The following is a 27,850-nucleotide window of genomic DNA, read 5'->3' as shown; positions in this document are numbered from 1 at the left end:
TTCGTCAGGTAAGTCACTTGACGAAGGAGAAAGCCTCCGAAAGCTTGTGATTTTCAAATAAAACTGTTGGACTATAACCTGGTATTGTAAGATTCCTTACATTTGTCCACCCCAGTCCATCACCGGCATCTCCACATTACAGTTGTACAGGGCTTTTGTGAGTCCTCACCTGGAGCACTGTGTACAGTTTTAGTCTCCTTATCTCAGGAAGGATATACTTGCCTTCGAGGCGGTTCAACCAAGGTTCACTAGATTGATTCCTGGGATGAGAGGGTTGACCTATGAGAAGAGATTGAGTGGAATGGGCCTATACTCTCGGGACTTTAGAAGAATGAGAGGTGATTTCATTGAAACATAAGATTCTGAGGGGGCTTGACAGGGTAGATGCTGAGAGGCTGTTCTCCATGGCTGGAGTCCAGAACATAGTCTCAGGATTAGGGGTCGGCCATTTAAAACTGAGATGAGGGGGAACTTCTTCCGAGGATTGTGAACCTTTGCAATTCTCTACCCCAGAGGGCTGTGGATGCTGAGTTGCTGAATATGTTCACGGCAGAGATAGATAGATTTTTGGACTCTAAGGGAATCAAGGGATATGGGGATCGGGCAGGAAAGTGGAATTGAGGTTGAAGATCAGCCACGATCTTAGTGAATGGTGGAGCAGGCTCGAGGGGCCGTGCGGCATACTCCTGCTCCTATTTCTTATGTTCTTATAACATAACAAGTTCCCCAATTTTAGCCATACCACCAAGGAGGTACAATCAAGTGGATTAGCATTTCAAAACAGGTACAGAGCCCAACATCTGAGGGCGAGTCAACCTGTATAAATTCTGCCAACAACTCATCTCAACAACGATGGAAGAAGCATGCCCACAGTCAGTCACAGAATGATAGATTTCACATAGGAGAAAAATAACTGGCACATTGAGATGGGAAGAGAAGAGTTGACCATGCCATTTTTGTTCAACAGAAATCACTGACAAGCCACAGGCATGGCTACAGCAACCCCATCTTAGCCACATACGCCAATGTTAGTAAAAAATTTTAATCCAGCGTTTTCACAAGTGTTACACACCAGTTTAGCAGATAACCAATAAGCAGTAACCAATCAAGTACATATTACATTGAATTTTACAGCACAGAAAAAGGCCATTCGGCCTAACAGGTCTATGCCACCGTTTATGGTCCCCACGAGCATCCTCTGACTTTATTTCATCTCACTCTGTCGATACATCCTTCTATTCTGTTCTCCATCATGTACTTATCTTGCTTCCCCTTAAATGCATCTGTGCTATTCGGCTTGAACACTGCTTTTCATCTTACCATTTTACCAACAAATGTACGATAAAGTAGACACGCACCTGCCATGTGAATAATATTGATCACATGCTCAATGATGCTGTCTATTACTCATTTTTTTATTTAGTAATCAAAAATGCAGCCACATCTGGATTCCCAATTAGTTATATGTGGCTTGTGGCTAATGTATTGGACAACACTGTCATATTAAATTTAATTTAATCTTCCATTGAAGTTAATGGATCCTTCTCAACTTTAGATTCCATTACATCTCCAAACAGGTTTGTCCCTCTATGACTTCGGGGATTCTACATGCAGTGGCATCAGCACCACCCAGACTGATGAACCTCATCGTTCACATCAGCCTCCCGAAAATAGCAACGGTAAAGGTAGGGGAAGGCAACTAAGACAGTCACCAAGAACACAGGAGATGTAACGTGTGATCCTTACAGGCGACTCCATCGTGCAACATACAACTAGCCTGTGCTGATGTAAGGCTCTATCCACAACAGTCCTTTGTTTCCCAGGTGCCAGAGTTGCAGATCTCCAGGCCCATATGGACAATCTGATGCAAGGCAAGTGTCAGTGTGGTTGGTTTACATATTGGTACTAATGACATGAATAAAAAGCCTTTTGTATTGCAGGACACCTACAGGAATCTTGTAACCTACCTGCAGAAAAAGGGTGCGAGGGTGGTCGTTTCACGGCTACTACCATTTACGACCAGATCACTGGAGAGGAACAGTAAGATAATTGGATTCGACATATGGCTTCAGGATCTTTGCAAGAGAAGCTGCACTTCAACAACTGTTGGGTATTCGCGGGACAAGATAAACCATTTAGGAGGGATAGCCTCCATGTAAACTCAAGGTAGGCATTGAGCTTGCTTTTAGGAAACATTTAAACTAACTGAGCTTGGGGATAGCACAGCCATGTTCAAAGACAGCCGTACTGGGTTAGGTAACCAGTGCAAAGATACATTTAATAACCTCAGCACAGTGTATAGGAAAAGACACTTATATTTGCATTAATACTACCTGAACAAGTGCATAGAAAATTTTGAAGATCTGTTTTTGGATGAGGACAGAATGGTCTGAAGGATCAGAGAGAAGTTGGACAAAACGATCTTTCATCATAGGCAAAAAATGCTGCATAGCTGCCACCAATGGGCTACGTTCCTCTGGTTTCTTGTACCTGTATATACAAAATATGTAGAACGACTTGTCAGAATATAAATGCAACAGAGAAATGTGCCTACACTTGAAATGCACATTCCCACATTGTGTTGAACAATGAACAATCTGCGCATCAGTTTTCCTGGTAAGATTGCTTTCTAGACCAGTCTGAAGTTGCAGTGCTCTATACAATTGATCAAGCCACTTCAGGGAACTCAGTGCTCTTCCCAATCAGTAACACCAGAGTGACCTACAAGCAACGAGACCCAGCAAGGCATTGGTGAGATTGGACTTTTCTCTTAAAAAAAAAATGTTACAACAATAATTTTAGTGCTTTTACTTTTAATTCAAAAATACTCCCCCTATTCATTCTGTTCCCATTAAATGTTACGTAGGGATGAATAATGACTACCCTCTATTAAAATGCCACTCAGTCCACTATTGAAGGGTTGGGGGGGGAAAAGAGACGGTGGCGGGTCGGGGAAGACGGTGGCGGGTCGGGGAAGACGGTGGCGGGTCGGGGAAGACGGTGGCGGGTCGGGGAAGACGGTGGCGGGTCGGGGAAGACGGTGGCGGGTCGGGGAAGACGGTGGCGGGTCGGGGAAGACGGTGGCGGGTCGGGGAAGACGGTGGCGGGTCGGGGAAGACGGTGGCGGGTCGGGGAAGACGGTGGCGGGTCGGGGAAGACGGTGGCGGGTCGGGGAAGACGGTGGCGGGTCGGGGAAGACGGTGGCGGGTCGGGGAAGACGGTGGCGGGTCGGGGAAGACGGTGGCGGGTCGGGGAAGACGGTGGCGGGTCGGGGAAGACGGTGGCGGGTCGGGGAAGACGGTGGCGGGTCGGGGAAGACGGTGGCGGGTCGGGGAAGACGGTGGCGGGTCGGGGAAGACGGTGGCGGGTCGGGGAAGACGGTGGCGGGTCGGGGAAGACGGTGGCGGGTCGGGGAAGACGGTGGCGGGTCGGGGAAGACGGTGGCGGGTCGGGGAAGACGGTGGCGGGTCGGGGAAGACGGTGGCGGGTCGGGGGGGGGGGAAGACGGTGGCGGGTCGGGGGGGGGGGAAGACGGTGGCGGGTCGGGGGGGGGGGAAGACGGTGGCGGGTCGGGGGGGGGGGGAAGACGGTGGCGGGTCGGGGGGGGGGGGAAGACGGTGGCGGGTCGGGGGGGGGGGGGAAGACGGTGGCGGGTTGGGGGGGGGGAAGACGGTGGCGGGTTGGGGGGGGGGAAGACGGTGGCGGGTTGGGGGGGGGGAAGACGGTGGCGGGTTGGGGGGGGGGGAAGACGGTGGCGGGTTGGGGGGGGGGGGGAAGACGGTGGCGGGTTGGGGGGGGGGGGAAGACGGTGGCGGGTTGGGGGGGGGGGAAGACGGTGGCGGGTTGGGGGGGGGGAAGACGGTGGCGGGTTGGGGGGGGGGAAGACGGTGGCGGGTTGGGGGGGGGGAAGACGGTGGCGGGTTGGGGGGGGGGGGGGAAGACGGTGGCGGGTTGGGGGGGGGGGGGAAGACGGTGGCGGGTTGGGGGGGGGGGGAAGACGGTGGCGGGTTGGGGGGGGGGGAAGACGGTGGCGGGTTGGGGGGGGGGGGAAGACGGTGGCGGGTTGGGGGGGGGGGGGAAGACGGTGGCGGGTTGGGGGGGGGGGGGAAGACGGTGGCGGGTTGGGGGGGGGGGGAAGACGGTGGCGGGTTGGGGGGGGGGAAGACGGTGGCGGGTTGGGGGGGGGGGGAAGACGGTGGCGGGTTGGGGGGGGGGGAAGACGGTGGCGGGTTGGGGGGGGGGAAGACGGTGGCGGGTTGGGGGGGGGGAAGACGGTGGCGGGTTGGGGGGGGGGAAGACGGTGGCGGGTTGGGGGGGGGGGGAAGACGGTGGCGGGTTGGGGGGGGGGGGAAGACGGTGGCGGGGGAGGTGGGAAGAGGAGAACGTTTGTGGGGGTGGGGGGGGGGTGGAGGGAGGGAGAAGAGAGGAAGAGAAGGAGGAGCAGAGAGAAAATGAAAATCATCGCAGACCACTTACGTGTCTATCGAGAGCTTGGGAGGAGGAGGAGGAGGAGGAGGAACGATCTTTGGCCGGGGGGGGGGGGGGTGGGGGGGCGCGCGGGGGGAAAGAAAAGGAGGAAGAACAGTGTGGGGGATGGGGGAAGTGGAGGAGGAAAGGTTGGGGGGGGGGGGGTGAGAAAGTGAGTGAAGGGTGAAGGAGGAGGTGAGAGAAAATGAAACCATTTCAGACCACTTATGTGCCTGTCAACAGCTTGGGCAGCTGCCAAGACATTGGTCTCCACTGCGGCAAGGAAGGAAAAGGAGGAAAAATTCTGAAAATACAAGTTGATTCTCCACAGATGGTCTTCTCGTAACCTCGGACATTAAAATTAGCAATTCAGACAAATAACTTACGAATTTAAATATGCAATACCCATTGTACCACAAATGATTCACGTTTTTGAAAATGTTTTCCTTATATGGACACGACATCTGGGACTTTCCTTTCCTACCACAGATCACACTCCCTCCTCCAGAACCCTAAAAACACATCTCCCGGAAAATACACATAAAACTGTAGTACAAATCTACATCTCAAGTACACAGATTTTAAACAAAGTACCTGTACTAATAGGCTTACTCAGGCTGAAATGCCCAAAAAAGCAGATAGGAAAACTATTCCAAACCAAAAATATACAAAGAACTTACTCATAGTTCTTCACCAATTGATAGAGGCAGAGGAGGATCCCAAGCCAATAGGCACTGTTGTCAGACTGCAGGTAGAATCCTATTTTTTCCACAACTGCTGGCCACCTGCCTGGATAGTCATGCTTTATTATTTGGTGAATGCAAGTAGTAAGCTGCACCCTAAAAAAAGAAAAGTATTCGCTTCCTCAGTATCCAAAATTCAAGATATTGCGATAACACCAGCTACTCACAAAAATAAACTGCGTTGCAGATCTATAAGTGAACATGAAACAAAATAACAGATGCTACTGAAATCTAAAATGTAACTGTGTTATTAAGTTTTGGGCAAGTTACATTTAAGTTTTAAACTCATAGTACAGCCAAAATGCCAAGCCTAAATACAATAGCCTTGCTACAGCATTTGTCCACCATCTAAATGCAGATTACATTAATGCAGCACTTTGTGTGCATCTTTCCCCTTCCTTTATTTCCTTAAGAATTTTTCCATAAAGCTACCCTTTTTATTTCCCCCGCAAATGCTTCTGCTCCTTCTGGTGCAAGTTATCCTCAAGTACCCGATTCAAGCAGCCATTATGCATGCGTAAGCCTCAACTGAGTGCGCTGGCAGACTATTCTATCATGTGAGATAACACAGCCAAGCCCAATATGCACTTGAGAAATTTACACTTACACCCAGTAGGGGTCACTGCATAGCAATCCAGAATGTGAATCCTGAGTGATTTCATACCTCTCCTAACCCAGTCACTGAGGGCAACCCTGACAAAGATCAGCTAAGATAGCACAGGCCAGAGACTGTCCTTGTCTATAATGCTCAGCTACTCACTGGCCAGGTTTTCTTTCTTCCTTTGAGAGGATCAACTTAATACATCCAAACAGGCTATAAATCAACAGGGGAAAATACCTTATTCCCCAACACTGCTGTTCATGAGACCCAAATTCCAGACAGCATCCAGAGTTCTTTGCCCAGAACAGGCAGCATCATAACAACAAGAGCACTAAAATGCAACAGTGAAAAGTATCTTCAAATATTTGAACTATGAGGCAGAAAGGAGTGCTGTATTAAGAGGCCGAGAAAGAAAACTACCAGACTATTGGTATGAACTTGCCCAACAGTAGTCAGTAAAGCCAGCAAGTGACTGAACCATAGAACAGGGTCTCACTTTTGATTACCTAAATGCACTAAGTCGACCTCAGCCAGGATGGCAGTGGAATTATAACTGGCCTCAACGTCACATGCTTGTGAAGTAGGACCATAACAGTGGAGACTTGGCTAGAGGCGGGAAAACAAACCAGGACTCCTGGCCACGATCACCATCCAGTGACTCCTTCAGGAACGTGGACATGTAAACATCAGGTGAGGGCAGGGTCAAGCCCAGCCCCTCACCTCCAAGTAAAATACCCCAACACTTACTATTTCAGCACACACTAAGAAGAGTGACCACTTGGGTGAGGTACTTGAGGACAAAGTCGACATGTAGAACCAGGATCCAGCATCGCTGAGCCTCTGGAATGGGAGAAAATTTAAGGAGGGGCAGGGGTGAAAGAGTTATTTAAGGAAGAGCAGGGGTGAACGGCAACAAGGGCAAGCTCAAGGCTTTCTCCAAGGAAGGTAAAAAAAACATGTGCAAGTTGCACAAGGCTGCTCTTCTAGGCCATCTTGCAGCTGATTACCAAGCATTAGAAAGGATTTGGGAGCATGCTATCCAAATGGCTTCTTGGCCTAGGTGAAAAAGGACCTCAACAATCGAAGAGAATGTAGAATTCAAGCATTTGGAAAACATTACATCAAATTCTCAAGGAATAGTAGTCTTTGCTGTTTGCAGATATTATGTTAACTTGCAGTATGGTATTCACTGCTCTCTGCAGTTGCGTTTATAAAGAGCCTTTCCTATTACAAACCTTATCAACTCAGGTGACTGAATAATAGCCTCTATTATGTTGTCACGGATGAACTGCTGATCTTCCTCTGGGATTGTAAATGGTGGCACATCACTTGAAGCAGCTTCACGCTCAGCCCAGAACTGTGTAATTGTATTTTTCAAGTAAATTACACCTAAGAGAGAATTAAATCATTAGATACTGCATCAAATTAATTACCAACAATGCTGATGAGTTACAATTCTGGGGTTAAAATATATAATCTGGGAAAGATTTACTGATTTGTGTTACTAAATATTTGCATTTGATTAACACAAGCAGACTCTTCAATTTTTGTAACGAAAGGACACTTTAAATTCCAGTTGAAATCACTGTTCAATTTAACTGAATTTCACAGTTAGAAAGAACAAACTTGCATTTATGCAGCACCTTTCACAACCTCAGGATATTCCAAAGTGCTTTACAGGCAATGAAGTCCTTTTGAAACAGTCACTGTTGGAATTTAGGAAATGTGGCAGCCAATTTGAATACAGCAAGGTCCCACAAACAGCAATGAAATAAATGAACAGATCAGATGTTTTTAAGTGTTAGTTGAGGGATAAATGTTAGGCAGGACACCAGGAGCGCTCCCCTGCTCTTCTCTGAATAGTGCAGAGAGATCTTTTACATCCACCTAAGATAACAGTTTCATGTCTCAGCCAAAGGATGATACCTGACAGCGCAGCACTGAGGTGCCAGCCTAGATTATGTGCTCAAGTCTCTGGAGTGGGGCTTGAACACACAACCTTCTGACTCAGAGGCAAGAGTGCTATCACTAAGCCACGGCTGACACCTTGATTGACACCAGAGTTGATGGAGATGTGTGTGTGTATATATGTACACACACACACAAATTTAAACAAATCAGTCGCACTTCATTTAAAGTTACTTGGGTAAAGCAAATATTTCCAGACACCATGCATCATGGTCCAGTTCTCTGAACAGCAAGTTTTTTTTTTAATATACTTGTCCATGGAATGTGGGCATCACTGGCGAGGCCAGCATTTATTGCCCATCCCTAATTGCCCAAGAAGGTGGTGGTGAGCTGTCTTCTTGAACCTCTGCAGTCCATGTGGTGAAGGTTCTCTCACAGTGCTGTTAGGAAGAGTTTTCCAGGATTTTGACCCAGCGACGATGAAGGAACGGCGATATATTTCCAAGTCAGGGTGGTGTGTGACTTGGAGGGGAATGTGCAGGTGGTGTTGTTCCCATGTGCCTGCTGCTCTTGTCCTTCTACATGGTAGAGGTCGTGGGTTTGGGAGGTGCTGTCGAAAAAGCCTTGGCGAATTGCTGCAGTGCATCCTGTGGATGGTACACACTGCAGCCACTGTGCGCCGGTGGTGGGGGGAAGCGAATGTTTAGGGTGGTGGATGGGGTGCCAATCAAGCGGCTGCTTTGTCCTGGATGGTGTTGAGCTTCTTGAGTGTTGTTGGAGCTGCACTCATCCAGGCAAGTGGAGAGTATTCCATCACACTCCTGACTTGTGCCTTGTAGATGGTGGAAAGGCTCTGGGGTGTCAGGAGGTCAGTCACTCACCGCAGAATACCCAGCCTCTGACCTGCTCTTGTAGCCACAGAATTTATGTGGCTGGTCCAGTTAAGTTTCTGGTCAATGGTGAACCCCAGAATGTTGATGGTGGGGGATTCGGCGATGGTAATGCCATTGAATGTCAAGGGGAGGTGGTTGGACTCTCTCTTGTTGGAGATGGTCATTGCCTGGCACTTGTCTAGTGTGAATGTTACTTGCCACTTATCAGCCCAACCTGCATGTTGTCTATGTCTTGCTGCATGCGGGCACAGATTGCTTCATTATCCGAGGGGAACTGAACACTGTGCAATCATCAGCGAACATCCCCATTTCTGACCTTATGATGGAGGGAAGGTCATTGATGAAGCAGCTGAAGATGGCATCAGAACGCTGAGACAATACGCAGCCTCTACCACACTGGACATAATACTGTATCAAACTGCTTACACAGTAGAGCATGAAGATCACAATATGAAAATATTCTTAGTCCTTGCTAAGAGCAGTAAAGGAATTATGAACGGCAATGAGTATGTAACAATATTTTCAATGGCCTGCCCTTCCCTCCTAATCTCCTCAGAAATCAATTCTCTCATACTGTGAATACCAAAAATAAAAAGTTGATAAGCGCTTATTTACAACTTACCATAAATACAAAGAAATTAAAGAGTCCCAAAACATTCCCCAATTGAATGGCCTGTATCTGTGCTGTAAAATTCTATGTAACTGAAATACCTTAACAACAGCTAACCCTTCAATGAATTATTTAATAATCTGTGGGCTTCATAAATAGAGGCATAGAATACAAAAGTAAGGAAGTTATGTTGAACCTTTATGAAACACTGGTTTGGCCACAACTGGAGGATAGTGTCCAATTCTGGGCACTGCACTTTAGGAAGGATGTGAAGGCCTTAGAGAGGGTGCAGAAAATATTTACTAGAACGGTTGCACTGGAAAAGCTGGGACTGTTATCCTTAGAGCAGAGAGGGTTGAGAGGAAATTTGATAGAAGTGTACAAAATCATTAAGGGTTTAGATAAAGTAAATAAAAAGAAACTGTTCCCATTGACGGACGGGTCGAGAACCAGAGGACACAGATTTAAGGTGATTGGCAGAAGAACCAAAGCGACATGAGGAAAAACTTTTTTTTAACACAGTGAGTAGTTATGATTTGGAATGTGCTGCCTGAAAAGGTGGTGGAAGCAGATTCAATCGTGGCTTTCAAAAAGGAATTGGATAAATACATGAAGGGAATAAATTTGCAGGGCTACAGGGATAGAGCGGGGGAATGTGACTAACTAGATTGCTCTTACAAAGAGCCGGCACAGGCTCGATGGGCCGAATGGCCTCCTTCCATTCTCTAATTCTATGTAATAACTAACTTGAAATGCTAACACATTCAAAATACCATGCAACATCTGGCCTCTCTACAATTGAACAGAAAGAATTGATTTTTTTTTTAATAAAGCCAACCCACAGGAACAATTTCTCAGTTGTCAGTTTGCCACAACAGTTGTCAGTGACTAGCACAATCCAGAGTGACCACTTTGGAGGCCAGTTAGCCTTCAAGGATAACTTAAAACTGGTCAGAGCGTTAAGCTGAATGAACGTACTGTGCTGAAGACATACTTTATAGTTGTAAATGAAAAAATGTACAAGAGACTCTTAAATGAGGGCACAGTGCAGTGAAATACTGCTGAGGAGTGAAGGTTACGCCCAAAACTCAGACCACTTGTACTGAAATTTGTTTTTGTCTTTCAAGTACTCTCTCCCCTCTCCTCCATTTTCCTCGAAAGCAGCAATGACTCATGTTGAGTTATAGCTCCACGGGCAACAGCAGCTTTCTTGTAGCTTGCCCTTTCATTTGTGAGCCTAGACATGTCAGCAGGTTGTGTGACAGTGGGGACATCAAAGCTCAGCCCTATCCTGTCTTACCCAACATACACATACATGCACTTTTGGGCAGGAATCATAGGATAGCTTTCCAGAGCAAGGATCATCACTTTTAAATCCAGATCAGTTGTATTGTCTCCTCAAGATCAGTCAACACAGCAGAGATCAGATCAAATCAGAGGCCTGCCTGCTGTGTATGGCTCAGCATCACACAAAGGTGAAGATAAGCGTTTAATGCTCTACTGAAGGCTCAGCAATTTTATGCAATATCACTGACCACACGCAAACCAGGAAGATGCGAGGTTTGATCCTTCACCGATCCTTCAGTTCTCGGCTGAGGTGGCAGATGTGCAATAATGGCCGGTGGTGCCGCAAGCTTAGGGGAGGGGGAAAAGAGCCAGGGTTTCCACCCCTGAAAGCAAGAAGTAGCAAGACAGGCTCAGCTATAATGCCCCTCAAATTCACTGCTGATGCTCACCAAGGCTCATGCACACATAACGGCCACTTAGTCAAGCACCAGACAAAACTGGCAAAAAAGACATGGATTGCGTCTCTGGCCAGGGTTGGTTTGGAAAAGGCAAATGCCAAATTTCCAACACAATGTTTTACAAATATTTGGAAATTGAGATCTTTTCTGTCTGTGCATGCCTTTATTTAAAAAGGAACTAAGCTATTCAGACTCAAAACTCAATCTAATTTTTTAATATATAAAGAGTGCGTTAACTGCAAAGGAATAAGTTGGGATATCAAGAATAAATTGTCATAATAGGGGGAAAAAAAAGCAGAATTCATTTCCAAAAGCCTTACCACAATTAGTAATATAGGGGCTTCCTTCAAATTGATTTTTTCCCATGTTGTTACTTAGGTACATTTCCATATATGCCTGTCACCTTCCACTACCTTAAGTATCAATTATTCACTTGTAATTCACTTGAATGAAAGAGGACCCAGATTACTCAACGCCAGGGTATCACAAGCAAGCCCAATCACATCTTCACCCAATGTCCACAAATACAATCCCAGCAGGAATTGATGGGAGCAGAAACCCTGACCAATTATCCCCTTTCTAACCGAGGGCACCGAGAGCAATTGTAGCACAGGTGCCACCACTCCGGCTGATAACAGCTACCTCAGCACAGACTGGGGAATGAACTGTATGGTTTCCTGCATGGATTCCATTTTTTTTAAAAAAAAGATTTGGTTCTGATTAATCTTCCTCACAAAGCAGCTTCCTCTCAAAACAACCAAATTCATTTCACAGCAAGCTCGACAGACGGTCACACTTCTTTGTAAACAAATAGCTACCATTTTATTTACTCTTTAGCACAGTATCACATTGTGGTATGTTTTGGTTATCTTTTTCCCCCAGGGAGGATTTCGAAATAGTTACTTTTAATACTGGGTTTATAAAAGCACAGCGCATTCACACAGGTTTAAAAAAGGACAGAGATAATAGGTAGTTAAGATGCTAATGAGCAAGTGTTCATATTTCCACAGGGACTATAAATAATACACATATCATTGGACTGTCTCAGCAATCAAAAAGCACCTCTTGTATTGTGTTGAAAAGCCTTCAATCTCCTTTATGGTTGTGGACAGTGAGACCTATAACACAAATACAGAAGCAGTCAGGAAGCAAAGGCTACAAGAAGGTTAGAGAGTGCAGGAAAGCAGTCAGAAATTATCTTGTTTAAAATCAAGGAAGACAAGCCACTGGTGTGGGAAAGCATGGGGTTTTCTTTATTTGGTATTTTGTGAAGTTGTGCTTTTTGAATGAGTGAGTCCCATTATAATTGCTGTTCTGTATATTCATCTTGCTGTGAAATAAAGCAGCTGATCAATTTATATCAAGCTTCATCTCACCAAGTATTTACTCAGTCTGCTTTCAAAAAGAGTATGAAGAAGGACCCATGCTAAAGACATGAATATCCAGTTCAGTTCAGCAGGGGATATTACAGGTATGCCCTAGGTTACGCTATCGTACAAGTAGATATTAGGCATTGTGAGATGCTCAGACTGCATGTGGGAATGAATGACACCAATGAACAAGTTCAAGGCATGTATGGTCGACCCGAAATTGTAACAGAATTGAAACCGATGAGAAAAACTGCAGTGGATATTAAGTAGGTGGTAATGCCTGATTTTTTCACTATATACAAAAATATGAAAAGAACAAGAAACTGCAAAGCTTGAAGTGTTTGTATGCCATTTCCTAGGCCAAGAGTGAAACCAGAAGGTGGCTGTCAACATAACAATTTGCACCCACAATTCCTTCATTAGAAGTTTCCAATTTCTATTTGGTCTCCAGGAATTCTTGGTTGATAAAACTGGTCAGTTTCAGATTCCCAGAGCACAGCTTAGGTAATGGGAGGAAGTCCCATGCCTGCCTCTTGTATTTTCAATCTATGTTTGAGGGGGAAAAACAAACTATCCACAATATACAGGCACATATCTGTTTCTATAACCTCAGAATTCAACTATTCTGAACCTTGGGCTAGAGAATGGAAAACTCAATGTGAATACCATTCCTGATCACCAACCAGTGATCCCTGATAGAAAGTGGATGCTGGACGAGGACAGCATCAGGTGAGTCTGCTATTCTACAAAGCAAAAGGCAAGTTTATTATCCTATAATGAAATAGCCTGCTGACATTTACGGTCTGAGCTCACACATGAATAGTGGCCACTAAGGTGAGGCACCAAAGGGCTGCTAGCACAATGAACTGCACCACCCCTGCAAGAGTTGGCATCTTTAGGAGACTAGAGAGAGAAAGTTTACAAAACATACCTGCTTAAAATACTATACTGTGTTTTAAAGCAGAAAAGCGCTACATTTCTGGTAGGAGGTGGTGAAGAAAGGGTGATCATCTCACTTGCAACTACAAACACTGCAATGGTTATAAAACTGGAGTCAAAATTCCTTTCAGCTCAATACCAAAACCACCCTTCTCTGCTTATGCCAGCCTCTGGTCTTGATGGCATCAACCTCTCCAGTTGCCCGTGCAGAGACGTGCAACGTCAGTGCTCTGTTCGGCCCAGATCTAACTTTCCTACTGCACACTTGGTCAGCTGCTAAGATTGCTTTCTTTCATACTATCCACTTACACCCCTACCATACCTCCACTCTCGCTATCCTAATCCAACCTTTCATTGTCTCGATACTCTCCACTTTAGAATCCATCATTCACAAACTACAACTTGTTCGGAACTCTGCAGTCTTGTCCTCTCCCACATTCCCACCCTTACCCAACTCCTTTGGCCCCCATCGTTTCAGGGAATCAACATAATGTCATGTCTCTGCTCCATGCTATCTGAGCTGGTTTTTCAGCCGGACATCTTTGCACACACCCTCACTCCTCTGATAGTGCGGTGGAAGGAGCAGTAGCAAAACGCAGTCTGCCAAAGGCTGTACCTTCAGTCACATTACACACCCTGCCCTGTGGAATTGTTTCCTAAAACAACTTGACCTTGCTGTCCCCTCCCTACCTTCAAAGGCTCCTTTTCTGTTGACTATGCATGAAGCATCCCGACCCACCCACCAAATTTCACTCTCTGCTTTTCTTCATGGTATCTACCTTCTGTGTCTTTTAAAGCAGAGACTGTTAATATATAAAAAGTGTTAGTTTATTACATGAGGAGTGCTATATAAATTAAAGTTGTTGTAAGTAAACAGTTTATTCCAAACATCTTTAAATACAAAACAGTTCCCATTTTAGATGTCAGCAGGCTTAAACTCGTAGTTGTGTGGTTGCAACCAGTCTGCCTCCTATCCCCTCCCTTTAGGTTTGAACAAGACTCACCTTCAATCTCTCCTCAAAGCAAAAAGAAGCTACAGTCAACATATTGTGTTGGCACACACTTGATTTTCTAAACTTTTTAAAACTCTGTTTTACTATGACAAGTGAGGGTGACCAACTAAAATTATGTCCCATTAAAACCACATGTAGTAGAACATTTCCCCCCTCTCCTTTTGATGAAACCACCCTGTAGTACAAATGGAATAGTTTCACCAAAATGAGGAACTTCCCCTCAACTGTGGAACTGAGCATAATACAATGGTATTAATTGACCTGAAATACCAGATAATTTAAATATGTAAAATAAGGAACGATACCCATTAAATAAAACTAAAGAGGAAGCTCGTTTGATGGCTTAGAATTTATTACTTGAGTAGCTAGGCCATAAAGACCATAGAAACCCTAGGCATGATCCTCTATGCTCTCCCATTTCAGTTAGCTGATCTCAGACAGGTGGCAATAGTGGTGCTTCAAATGACTTCAGCTCCCCTGAATTAGGGAGAAAAATAAATAAAGGGAGCAGCAAACATTTGAATAGAAATAAAAAGCCTGGGGCAAGACCACGGTTGTATGCTTTTTCTAATATATAAACTTGAGCAAATATAGATACAATATGAACAAAATTTGTCTTGTTTTTTTCCATTTTTTGACAAATCCATTATAAACAGGACAACATTCACCTAAAAGGGAATTTCTAAAAGTACTATATAGGGTCTAATTCTTAGCAAGAAAGTTACTGACGTCTTCAATTTACAGCCTACAAACACTAGAAAAGTCAGATTACATAAATCTGAGCAAGTTTGGTGTCAGTAGGCAGTTACTGTCCACACCACTTACATTCATTACACCAATACCAGCGATGCAATAACAGCCCCTGGCACCAATCTGCAGAGGCATGTGTCTGGGTTTTGGAGGCTGCGAACATTGGCTCTCTCAGGAATGATTAAAAGTGCCTCCCATGCACCATGCTTCATCATACATAAATGAAACACATGACTTAGTTGAAAATAAAATAGAAGTCTACAAATGAAATGTGTTTACATATACAAGAGTCAGCGTTGAAGTTCAATGCAGCATGCATTTCTTTGCTGGGGATTCTAGAGATCAAGAATCAGAGTAAATTAATAGATCACTCAAATGCTTCTAAATTTGTTTACAAATTCAATCTGGAACCTAAACATTTTCTACAATGCCCCCAGACAGGGGAGTAGAAAGAGGAAAAAATAAAAAAAGGTTAGCTAATTTTAGTACCCAAAACACAGACATACACAATATAAATTATCTTAAATAAGTTCCAGATAAACTTTAAAGCCAATTGTAGCTGCCAAGTTCAAACCTCAGCTGAGAGCTAACTCAGCAGAGACTGGGAACTGAATTTGGTCAGTGATACTCAGTGCTACACTGGGCATTGCCCATACCCACTAGCAGCCAGAGTAAGTCTTTGCCCATTCCCATTTTAACCTTTAGAAAAAGTGACCTGCCTTTAATAAAACAAAAACAAATTATAAGCTCTTCCTCTACCCAGAATACTTTTTTGAAAATGGCTGCCACCTCCAAAATAGAGAATGGGAGTCAGAGAGAAACTTAAATAAAGCAACTGGTATTTTTAAAGTTAGCTTTCAGAGAAAAATGAGAAAAGACAGATTAAAGAGAAAAAAAAGTAAAATTATAAAAATAGAATGGGAAATGGGAGAAAATAAAAAGGGATGGGGAGCCAAATTAAGATACTTCAAATGTTTAATAAAGGTATTATTTTTGCAGTTTAAAAGTTATATTAAACAATAAAGCTACACTTGATACTTAAGTAGGTGAATTACTGTATTTATGCTTATTCCAACTTACAAAGTTATCTGGTTTATGGAGACAGTCTATGTCCCAGATTTGTCGTCGGAGGGATAAAGAGCAAATCCAAATTTTTAGGAAGAAAATGCAGTTCTGGTTTTATTCATTCATGGGATGTGGGTGTCGCTGGCGAGGCCGGCATTTATTGCCCATCCCTAATTGCCCTCGAGAAGGTGGTGATGAGCCGCCTTCTTGAACCGCTGCAGTCCGTTTTCCCACAGTGCTGTTAGGAAGGGAGTTCCAGGATTTTGACCCAACGACATTGAAGGAACGGCGATATATTTCCAAATCGGGATGGTGTGTTACTTGGAGGAGAACGTGCAGGTGGTGTTGTTCCCATGCACCTGCTGCCCTTGTCCTTCTAGGTGGTAGAGGTCGCGGGTTTGGGAGGTGCTGTCGAAGAAGCCTTGGCGAGTTGCTGCAGTGCATCTTGTGGATGGTACACACTGCAGCCACTGTGCACCGGTGGTGAAGGGAGTGAATGTTTAGGGTGATGGATGGGGTGCCAATCAAGCGGACTGCTTTGTCCTGGATGGTGTTGAGCTTCTTGAGTGTTGTTGGAGCTGCACTCATCCAGGCAAGTGGAGAGTATTCCATCACGTGCCTTGTAGATGGTAGAAAGGCTTTTGGGAGTCAGGTGGTGAGTCACTTGCTGCACAATACCCAGCTTCTGACCTGCTCTTGTAGCCACAGTATTTATATGGCTGGTCCAGTTAAGTTTCTGGTCAATGGTAACCCCCAGGATGTTGATGGTGGGGGATTCGGCGATGGTAATGCCGTTGAATGTCATGGGAAGGTGGTTCGACTCTCTCTTGTTGGAGATGGTCATTGCCTGGCACGAATGTTACTTGCCACTCATAATCCCAAGCCTGGATGTTGTCCAGGTCTTGCTGCATGCCGGCTCGGACTGCTTCCTTATTTGAGGGGTTGCGAATGGAACTGAACACTGTGCAATCATCAGCGAACATCCCCATTTCTGACCTTATGATGGAGGGAAGGTCATTGATGAAGCAGCTGAAGATGGTTGGGCCTAGGACACAATTCTGGTACTGCACCAAAGTGCTAAATGATCTCATGTGCAAGGAGTAAGCTTTCATATTGTCCACTGATGGACTCTAGTGAGCAAGAGTCTTCAGTAAGCAAAAGGGATTACTAACTGACAAAATGCTCCATGTTTACTTAAGCTTAACAATAAAACCATGATTCCACATTAGTCAGGCGTAGTTCCACCATATCTTGGCAACAAACTTCCACTTATATAGCACCTTAAAGAATATCTCAACAGTACTTCAAAGTAACCACGAGGAAAAATGGATACTATGCCAAGGAGTGATTAGGAGAGCACTTGAAAACTTGGTCAAAGAGATGAGTTTCCAGAAGGAGATGGGTTACAGCTTTTTAACGCAGAAAGACACGGAATGGTTTAGCACCATCTCTTCTCACTGCTATGTTAACATATCCATTTTCATTTCACTCCTGCCGTTGTTAGCATCATGGTTATAAAACACATTGTGGGATGTTTGGGATAAGTGAATAAAGCAATGGACATCTGCTTCTTCGATATGCTACAAGGTACATAAGAATGAATATCACTGCAGAAAGTGGATTAAATTTAAGTAATCTCTCTCTCTCTCCTTCCCCCTTCCCACACACTCATTTGGACATATTTTGCATATGCAGGAAATTTAAAGTGCTATACTTACAATTTTATAGTTCCAAATTGTTTCTTGTTATTGACCATACTCTGATGCAACATGCAGAACTAAACGTGGCTAATAATCACACTAGATCAAAAAGGATATTACTCAGAAGCATCTAGGACAACATACACCAAGTAATATGGGATATCCAACTCAGAGCTGCTATGGGCTCCGTTGTACTTTGTTTCTGGACAGTTAATCACTTACCTGCTTGCCTCACAGGCAAATCCAGTTGGTCTGACATTGTGATTTGAAGCAGAGTTGACACAAAGGTAACAGCTTTATTGGCCTGTAATGTACAAAAATAAGAGTCTATTAAACATGTACCCAAGTAATAGAATTATAAATGTTTTAAATAGTTGTATGTTAAAAGGCAAGAGGAGTCATGGCTGAGGAATGAAACATTTTTCCAGTTTGGTCATCTGATGCCAGCAAAGAGTACTCCCACTTTGCCTACAGCACAGCCAGATGCAATGTAAAGCACCCTCTACCCTACAATATGCCTTAACCTCAATATATTTTATCCCAATTTTAGATGAGCAGCCCCGACAACCAGTTATCGTTTTGGCTAGTCTAATTGAGGCAATTTATTGCTGGATGTTGTGCAATTTTATGCCGCAAATTCCTTCCTAAGGACTTGGGTGATATTGCTCAAACTCATTTCAAGTGGGACTTTTTCAGTCAGATAAGTTACTTTCACCCCATCAGTTTGGACCAGATTTAAATTTAGCTGCAAGGGGTGAAAGAACAGTGTGCAACACTCAATCTTCCAATTCAAATTCCTGATTTATCTCTTAATGGAATGGCAACATTCTCCTGTACAAAATGTTAAAAACAAAATCCTCAGTGTATCGGTAGTCATATTGCCAATTTTCTCCCTTCCTTTCCTAAAAAGGTGCCAACTCTTGCTGGAGAATGGTTACAGCAACCAGCAGATCTTGTATACCACCATGTGGTTATTGAGCCTGATGGGTGAGGATTAGCAAACTATTCAACGTTGGACAACATTGTAGTCAACTCCAAACCTGTGCTACCTAGATGGACACACTTTCCAGTAGGAGTTACTGGATAGCTAACGGGAACAAGGTCAACAGCAGTCATCGCAACTGTTATCTTGTTTAAGGGAAGCAAACTCAGCACAAACCCAGGACCAAAACAGTCTTAAGTAAAATGCAAACTATTATACAGGCTGGAAGTGAAACAAAAACAGGAAATGCTAGAAACACACAGATCAGCCAGCAACTATGCAGAAAACAGGCAAGTCAACATTTCAGGTGCAGACCCATCTTCAAAACTGAAAAATGAGACGCGGACAGGCATTTTAACACAATCAGAAAGATACCAAAGAGAAAAAGGGTGATTAAATAGACATGGATGTGCGGATCGTGGAGAAATGTGACAGATGGGAAACGTGTGTGTACATGACGTTACTGAAATCAGTGTTCAGACCAAAAGTGTTCTTCTTAAAGAAACTGGTAAAGTCTAATCCTTAAGAACAGATTTCTCACAAAATGTACTTGCAATACATTCAATGGGTCAGGACGATACAATTGTCATAAATTTCCGTTATAAAATACTGTTGTATTACTAACTTACTTCACATTGGGAAGGGGTGGGACAAGGAATTTGTCTGTTTCAACCTAAGTTACAGTTGTACTATGTCTAGTTCCTAGAGTAAAGTAGTCAGGTCCGTCTCAGTCCCATATAGGTGCAGCAATCACGAGTGCGTTTGCCAATTATTTGATACAGATCTTGACTTTACAATTCTGTAAAGTTAAAATTACTGCAATAGATAAAAATTAGAACAAAACTTCTACAGGACTGCCAAAACCAATTTGCAGCCACTGTGAGAATATTGCACTGGCTGAGCTGAACTGTTCTGAGCAAGAGGCAAACATAAGTTTATGAATGGCATATCACTTCATTCTTTATAGAAAATACACTGCGCAGAAATAGAGGCAGAAATGTCCAAAATGCACACTATTTGTTGAATCATACATATTTCCACTAAAGTCTTCAAGATTCACCCTTTGACAAGACATGGAGGTTTCATTTCCAGCGACTGACTGCCAGAAATAATTTCTGGCTTTTTAAAACTGTGCTGCATTACATGTTTTAATTTTACTTGCACACGGAGCAGGCAGTGTTGCCATATAATCTGAAATTATTTTTCAGAAACCAGCAACTGCAGATCAGATTTGTTCAGAAAAAGACATTCAGATGTGGAATAATCACAGCAAACTCAGACAAACCAGACACATGGGTTAGATGGTTGTTTCAAGTTTGACCTGAAACCATAACTGCTGCAAATATCCAAACAGATTTGAAATGAGCATGGATTCTGAACTAATTCCAGCAAATACTCAAAACTTTTTTTTTGAAACTGTGACATCACATTCTGGGGCCTAGTTTGATATTATAAATTGAATAAGCATCTAATTCTATGTAAACTAGATGCAAAACTTGTATGGGGGGGGGGGGGGGGAGAAGAGAGGAGAGCAGAGCAAAGAGAAGCAGAGGAGAGAAGAGAGAAAAAGGAAAAAGTTATTGGCCACGACTCCTACCTCTGATCACTGTTTCCTACTAGTATGCAAGTGAGTGTCAGGTGACATCCCCAATGGTCCAACAACCTTCTAACACTCACTGCCAAGGTTCACGAGGCTGACCAAGTTGCCCACGCCTGATGACTGGTCTCTCCTGGAATTAGGTATGTGGATGTCATGGGATGCCCCCATGGTAAAATAGTCTACCAGCATTCACTGCTCATACACATAGAATAGTTGTTTGGACGAGTACCAAAGGGCAATAGCATCCATGAACTATACCCCAGCAAAAGGATAAATGTCTTCAGGAAAGGATCAGAGAAAAGTAGCAAGGGGAAAAACAAATACATTATCCCCAAGTGCTCCAGCTTTCTTCACAAGTTTGTTAGAACTTGAATGACTACTCCAGAAACAATTCTCTTATAGTACAATAGCATTATTCTCAGTGTATAAGTGATAAGGATTCCAAGCTACACTTGCCCCAGCACCTGTCATCAGAATCAGGAGCTCTGGAATGCTGTCCATCACCAGAGAAAGTAAAATCAGACAGAAAGCACCCTGCAAATATCCCCAGCATGGTTAATGTCAAGCTGTATTTAGCAAAGAAATGGATTTAGTAGATTTAAATCTAGTTTTCTCATATGTAACAGCAAAGTTACAAAGTGTTTTGTGACAAGCTAATCTTTATTTTTTTTTAAAAAGCTGTCAATGGTAAAAACTCAAGTCTGCACATCAACTAACAGGTACAATTCCCTTTTTCCCCTTCTCCTCCCCCAAAGTCTGCAATACCCAGGCCAACATATTGTTGAGCACTGGAGCACTTATAATCAATGCAACAGAGCAGGACAACCTAGGTTCCATTCTTCACTCAGTTCCCCAAAGTGGAAGCATCCTGCTTGACAGTGCCCTGCACCACCCAACAACCAGCCAAAGCAGGCACTGGGGTAAAAGCCACCTTTTGCAGGAGTTAAAAAAGTGAAATGAAGATAACTGGGGGGAAAAATATAGACAAGGCATCTTCTTAAAAAAAAAAACCAGCTGACGCTCTGAACTTCGACAAAATAATTCTGTACTTTAACATTTCAGCCACAATTTTATTTGCTTAACAAATTAGGAAAACGAGGATTGTGCTTCTGTCGCCTCAGGACGAATGCTGTACCCGCATTCCCACTCTATGCACATAATAAAGTTCGTAATCCACTTGATGCATGAACAAGAAAACTCGACATTTCCAGCCTGGTGCAAATACAAACCCAAAAGGCACGTTTAACTATTCATCAGTTTATCGCGGCTAGTGAGGAGGAAGCAATATCTTCAGGTTAAAGGTCAATAAATTGACTAAGAACATTTTGAACCGTTACGTGCGATTTTAGGCGTAAGAAACGCAAAAAAAAACCCCGTAACACGTCTGCCAGCAGCACCCGGCCTTAGGCCGGACGCAGCGCTGGTGCCAACGCCGAGGCCTGGCTGGCCCCGAGCCTTGGATTTCATACTCCGCGCACACCGACACCTGCGAGGAGCCCGGGGGGGGGGGGCGGTGGTGATGGTGGTGGTGGTGCCTGGGCTTCAATTATTTTATTACCTCGTTGAGCTGGCGCTCGGCCGCCTCCCTCAGCGCAGGGTCCATGGTCCCCCGCAAGGCCTCGATGATTTTATTCGGATCCATCGGAGGTTTCTCTGCCGCGCTCTCGAGGAGAATCGACGTTCAAATTTTTTTTTTAAAACCCCCAAAAAATTATTTTTTTTATTTAACAAAAAAAGTCGCGTCCTTTCTCCTTTTTTTTTTAAATAATAAAAAAAATAACGACGTACTCGGGGCCGATGGGCCGCCCTGCTGGGTGCTGGGTGCTGTTAAGTTGGCCTCTCAGCTACCGGCCGATGCGCACATGGAAGCTGCGCTTCAACAGCCGCCGGCGCCAAAGGAAGAGCGTCGCGCGCCGAGCCCGGATACATGGGCGCGAGACAGCCCGTCACCAGGCCAGCCAGCCAGCCCACTCACTCACTCGTCTTCCGCTTCCGCCAACAACAATCCCACATCCTCCTCCTATTGGTCGTGGTGGGGGGGGGGGGAAGCCAGGGAAATGTAGTCCGCGGGTACACGCGCTCGCACTCGAGGAGAACAGTTGGTCGCAGCCACTCCTGGTACATGGTCGGAGGGATGTTGTTGGTCGGGAATTAACGGCTGTTCGCGAACTGTTTACTTTTGAAAATATATATATATATATATATATTGCACTATCGATGGCCTTGGTGGGTAAAAGGCACGTTTAACTATTCATCAGTTTGTCGTGGCTAGTGAGGTGGAAGCAATATCTTCAGCTTAAAGGTCAATAAATTGACCAAGAACGTTTTGAACCGTTGTTGGACTGTTCACACCGACCACAAGTTCTCAGTTCAATATCTGGATCGCTGATCTGTGGACTAATACGGTTGGCCTCAGTGCCTCTGATTTCTGTCAAGTGACGCCTGCTGGAAGGTGTGCGTGGATTGATATTAACTGCGGACAGGATTGGATTCGCCTACGATACCCTCCGCAGTCAAACAAACCGGCATAGATTTGATGCGCCAAATGGCTTGTTTCTGAGTATAGACAGCGGCAGTAACATCCGCCTCATTTAAGCTATGGATATATCTTGTCGGTTTTGTGTATGTTGTATTCCCCGATACAGAGACAATAGGAACTATTTTTAAACTACAGCTAGCTGAAACGAATTTTTCAATTACATTTACCCTGTCTACCTAAAGTCAAATAAAAATACAGATATTTGCCCGTTTGACATAAGATGAAAACTGCTTTCGTTATATGCACGTCCAATGTTTCCGGGTACTTTTGTGTCAGCCTTGGCTCAGTGGTAGTATTCTTGCCTCTGAGTCAGAAATTCATGGGTTCAAGCCCTACTCCAGGACTCAAGCATATAATCTAGGCTGACACTTAAATGGAGTACTCAGGTAGTGCTACAGTATCAGAGATGCTGCTTTTCAGATGACACATTAAACTGTGACCCTGTTCATCCTGTCATGGTAGTATTTGAAGGAGCAAGGTGAGGATGTTCTGGATAACATACCTCAATGAGCACCACCAAAAACAAATTACGTGGTTATTCATCTCATTGCTTTTTTGGGACCTTGCTGTACACAAATTGGCTGCCGTGTTTGCCTACAAAACAACAGTGACTGCACTTCAAACATAATTCATTGGCTGTGAAGCGTTTTGGGATATCATGAGATGTAAATGGGCCTATAGAAATGCAAGTTCATTTCTTGAATATCACACTATAGTTCACACAATTTACAGGCTAAATTTACTGAAATATTTATTTACATGTTAAAGAACATACAAAAGTATTGTGAATAAACTAATACTACAGAGCACAAAGCAATGTTAAAATACATACAGCGCTGCTCTCAAAGAACTTTTCAAAGGTTTCTTCCAATAGATATGTAGAGAAGTCTTCTATAATCAAACAAAATATTGAGCATAGGTACAATGAAAAGTAAACAGTTCTTCAAAATGCACCAAATATCTCCTGCTCAAATTTGGCTGGAGACAACCTCCTCTAACTGACAGGCTTCTTGAAAGAACCGTCTTATTTTCAGCAGCCAAAAGAGTTAGCCTTTAAGCTCAAATTGAAAAAAAACTTTAATGTTAGAACTGCATATCAAAGGAACAATACTATTTTGACATGTAACAATGATACAAACCCTCATAATATTACTTTAAAATTAAATAAAATATTACAATGGCACTATAGGATACTAAAGAGGAGTTTTGATCCACATTGTCCATAATTAAATGGCAAGCACACATGTTTTTTGAGGTAGAAGGGGGCATTCCTGACCTCCCTGCTCATTCTTCGATGGATCCACTTGATAAATGCCCCAGACCTAAACTATGACCCCAGCTGATTAGTGGGTTTGTGGGGATCCAGGGGCAGGTTAGAGACTGAAGTCAAGTGCAGTTTTCTTTGTTTCCTCCCTCTCAGGACAACTGGAGGCATTCGGGGCCTTCCTGATCTCCATCAGCAGCCAGAATGTCCTGATCTTGGAGGCCTCCAGCTGTGCTCTGATTTCCCCCTGATTTTTGGATGGTTGGCCCAGCCATGGGGCAGGCCTGCACTTGGAGCCTGGCCCTTGGGAGAAAAAAATGTTGACAGCTGTCTCCTTTCAGGTGCAGTTCACTGGGCACCCAGAGATGAAAATCTATGCTACAAAATCCTGAACAACATGAATATTTTAAAATATAACGATACAGCCTTAACATTAATGGCATACCATAGAGTGTTTTACACTGTTGCAGAAACCACTGGATATTGGGCAGTAAAAAGTGCATTCTGGATCATAAGGGACGTGAGGTCTGTTTCTGGAGTGACTGGCGTCGCCAAACCCGATAGGATGTCCAGTGCAAAACCTGAAAATTGTGACTATTTCAAACAGGGAAAGGACATACTTCTGGGATGATGCAACTATGATCTACAAGAGTTATGAGGATCAGTATTAAACAAAAGTAGAAGAATTAAGTAAGGGTGAAAATAAGTGGCAAAAATGAAGGCTAGGAAGGTTGCAGAAAGCAACAAACAATTCCAGTAAATGAATAAGGATGGCAAAGAGGAAGTATGAAAAAAAACATGCAGATGGTCTCAAGAATAATAGCAAAGGTTTTTATAAGTACATCAAGAAAAACAGTAGTTAAGGAGAAGGTGCCCCCAATAAAAACAGATTTGGATATTACAGTAGTAGAACATAAGGACTGAAATAATTGCAAAATGAATATTTTTTTTAAGGTTTTCACAATGGAAAAGGAGGATACTGTACTAGAGATAAAGGGGAGACTAGATAATTTAAGGGAACAAATTTAGCATCAACAGAACAATTGCAATTGATAAATTAATGGAAAGTAAAGCCAGACAAACTTACAGGTTCTACCAGCTTCCACCCAAGCATATTCAAAGAAATAGGCATGAAAATTGGGTTGCATTAGTTATAACCATCCAATGATCTCTGGATTTGGGCTAGTACCAGGGATTTCAAAACAGGAAGCCTTGCATTATTATTCATAAAGGAAAGAAGGGACAAGTTAAGTTAACATCAGCAATAGCGAAATTGCTAGAATCAATTAAGAATAAGTCAGCACTTGGAAAAGTATATTGATTAGGAAGAATCAGTGTGGTTTTGTGAAAGGCAGGTCATGTCTAACAAACCTAACAGTTTTTTGAAAAGTCTCTGACGTGAATAGAGAAGGATCAATGAATGCCATATACATTCTTGTTTTCTTCTCGGGATCAGGGCTTTTATAGCCAATCCCTAGTTGCCTAATTATCCAAATTTGCAGATATTATTAAGCTAAAAGGAATAGTGAATTGTGAAGAGTAGAACAGAAAATGCAAATGGACATAAAGTGAATGGGAGAATGCTAGAACAAATAGTTTAACATAATAAGCAGTAGTACACTTGGGACATGAGACTGACGGATGGAAATACAGTCTAATCAGGAAAGCATTGTGGCAGGTAAATGAACAAAGCAGAATGCAGTTACATAACTCATTAAAAGCATATGCAAAAAAGCAAGCAAAAAACTTAACAGAATGTTGGGCTTCATCATGAGGCACAGAATACAAAAGCAAAAAGGTTGTATACAAAGCACTGGTCAGACATCATTTGGAATGCTGTGTTCAGTTTTATGTATCCTACCTGAGGAAGGAAAAACTGGCCTTGGAGAAAGTTCAGCAACAATTCATCAGGATGATAACTTGGACAAAGGGACTTAGCTACAATGGGTTATATACCCTGCAGATAAGGGGTTAAGGGGTGATCCGATTGAGGTGTTTAAAATACTGAAAGAAATCAACAAGGTTAATAGGGAACCATTCTCTCTTCTCAGAGGAATAAAGAACAAGGAGTAATATCTAAAAATTCAAACAATGTCAGTTACAAAGAAATCTTGAAAAAAAAATTCTCACAAAGTGTTATGAGAATATGGAATGCACTGTCCCAGAAGGTTATAGATACAAAATCAATTGAGGTGTTTAAAAGAAAGGGAAATATTTACTTGAGAAGTCGGTGTATGAGGGGATATGGAGAAAGGGCAGGGCATTTGGATTCAAAAAATAGAACTGCCATAGTTAACAAATGGTGGAGCAGGCTCAATGCGCTGAGCAACCTACACCTGTTCGTATGTACAGACATGCAACCAATCAGAAAAAAATTACAAAGATTACAGTCACAAGCATTTTCATTAGAAAGATAGATCCTTTGTGTACAAATGAAAATGAAAAAGCATAAAGTTAACTATTACATTGTTATATACTTAATTCATAACATAGATCCCACATTTGGGGCAAGTTCACGAGAAAAAGGAGAAACATCCAGTTCAGAATTCGTGATTGACTCTGTGACGTTAAGGAGAATATATATCAGAAATTAAGTTCTTCCTCGCTCAAAAAAAGGTCATTCCAAGCAGCAGCCAAATGTCATCTAACTGACTGCAGACAAGTGGGGCCCATACTCATTCCTGCCCCACACACAGGCTTATGATTCCCTAGCTCTAGCCATCCAAACTTAAATGACGATAAAGTATATTACCTATTCTCCCCAATTTCTCCTCACTTGAAGATAGTAACTAATACTGAGGTATGGTTTCACAGGTGTGAGCAGCCCTCAGATATCTCATCTAATTGGCCATTCTTAACATATGAATCTAGACAGTAAGTATTGACAGGCTATTTGACAAGGGAGGTCATCGCAGCCAAGCCCGATCCTGTTCTCACCTGACATACAGACACGTGCACTATCAGAGTTCACTGGATAAAAATCAGGAACCTTGGTAGATTTCTCCTTCCTGGCTCAGGGATGTTGCGGCCAATTGTAACACCGTACCACTGTTATGGTTGAGATCAGCTACCTCTGCACGGATTAGAAATTGAACCTGGGACACTTTCATATCTTATGACTCAGTATCACATTACTCTAGAGTATGATACAGTGTTTATACTTTACTGTCACTAGGAAAAACATTTCTTTTTTCTTGGCCACTGTTCTCCCCTTCTCTTTCTGGGTTCCACAGTGCTGACTTCAGCAAGTGGACATTTTTCATGAGTGAGCCTTTACCGTGACCGTGGGTGAACTATTGAACTGAGAAGAACTCAATACATAAAGTGTAACAAAAATTTGGCAGGAATTCAGGGGGTTGCTTTGGGTCACCAGAAGCTTTAGGATATCACAGATCTCTCGTTTATTCTTTGTGATATGAAATATACCAACAAACAATGAAATTAAATAAATATATATTTTAAATATCGTTGGTTGTTATGCGATCAAGGTGAATTTGAAAGTCCGTCGTAGTGCCGGTTTAACTGATGGCCGCAGAAAGGAACAAGTCACAAACCAAACAAACGCCGGTGTTAAAGAGCCCACATAGATGATGCAATAGCAGTTCCCCCGCCAGCCCACAGTGGCGCTAGAGCTCGTTCCCTTCGCAGATCGTTGTCTCTC

General features: G+C 43.5%; 1 protein-coding gene across 1 annotated transcript in view; it reads right to left on the bottom strand.

Moving 5' to 3' along the window:
• ipo7 (importin 7) overlaps nt 1-22,312 on the bottom strand; it is a 60,469-nt gene extending 38,157 nt beyond the window's left edge. Inside the window, exons 1-5 of the mRNA XM_067993969.1 lie at nt 21,945-22,312; nt 18,027-18,108; nt 7,047-7,200; nt 5,148-5,306; nt 2,334-2,490 (exon numbers count right to left, since the gene is read on the bottom strand). Coding sequence (XP_067850070.1) covers nt 2,334-2,490; nt 5,148-5,306; nt 7,047-7,200; nt 18,027-18,108; nt 21,945-22,028 — 636 coding nt within the window. The 5' untranslated portion in view covers nt 22,029-22,312. The remainder of the gene's footprint in view (nt 1-2,333; nt 2,491-5,147; nt 5,307-7,046; nt 7,201-18,026; nt 18,109-21,944) is intronic.
• Nucleotides 22,313-27,850: the final 5,538 nt, after the last annotated feature.

This window comes from Heptranchias perlo, chromosome 12, assembly GCF_035084215.1.
Source record: "Heptranchias perlo isolate sHepPer1 chromosome 12, sHepPer1.hap1, whole genome shotgun sequence".
Lineage (NCBI taxonomy): Eukaryota > Metazoa > Chordata > Chondrichthyes > Hexanchiformes > Hexanchidae > Heptranchias > Heptranchias perlo.
This window is presented reverse-complemented; position numbering and strand designations above follow the sequence as displayed.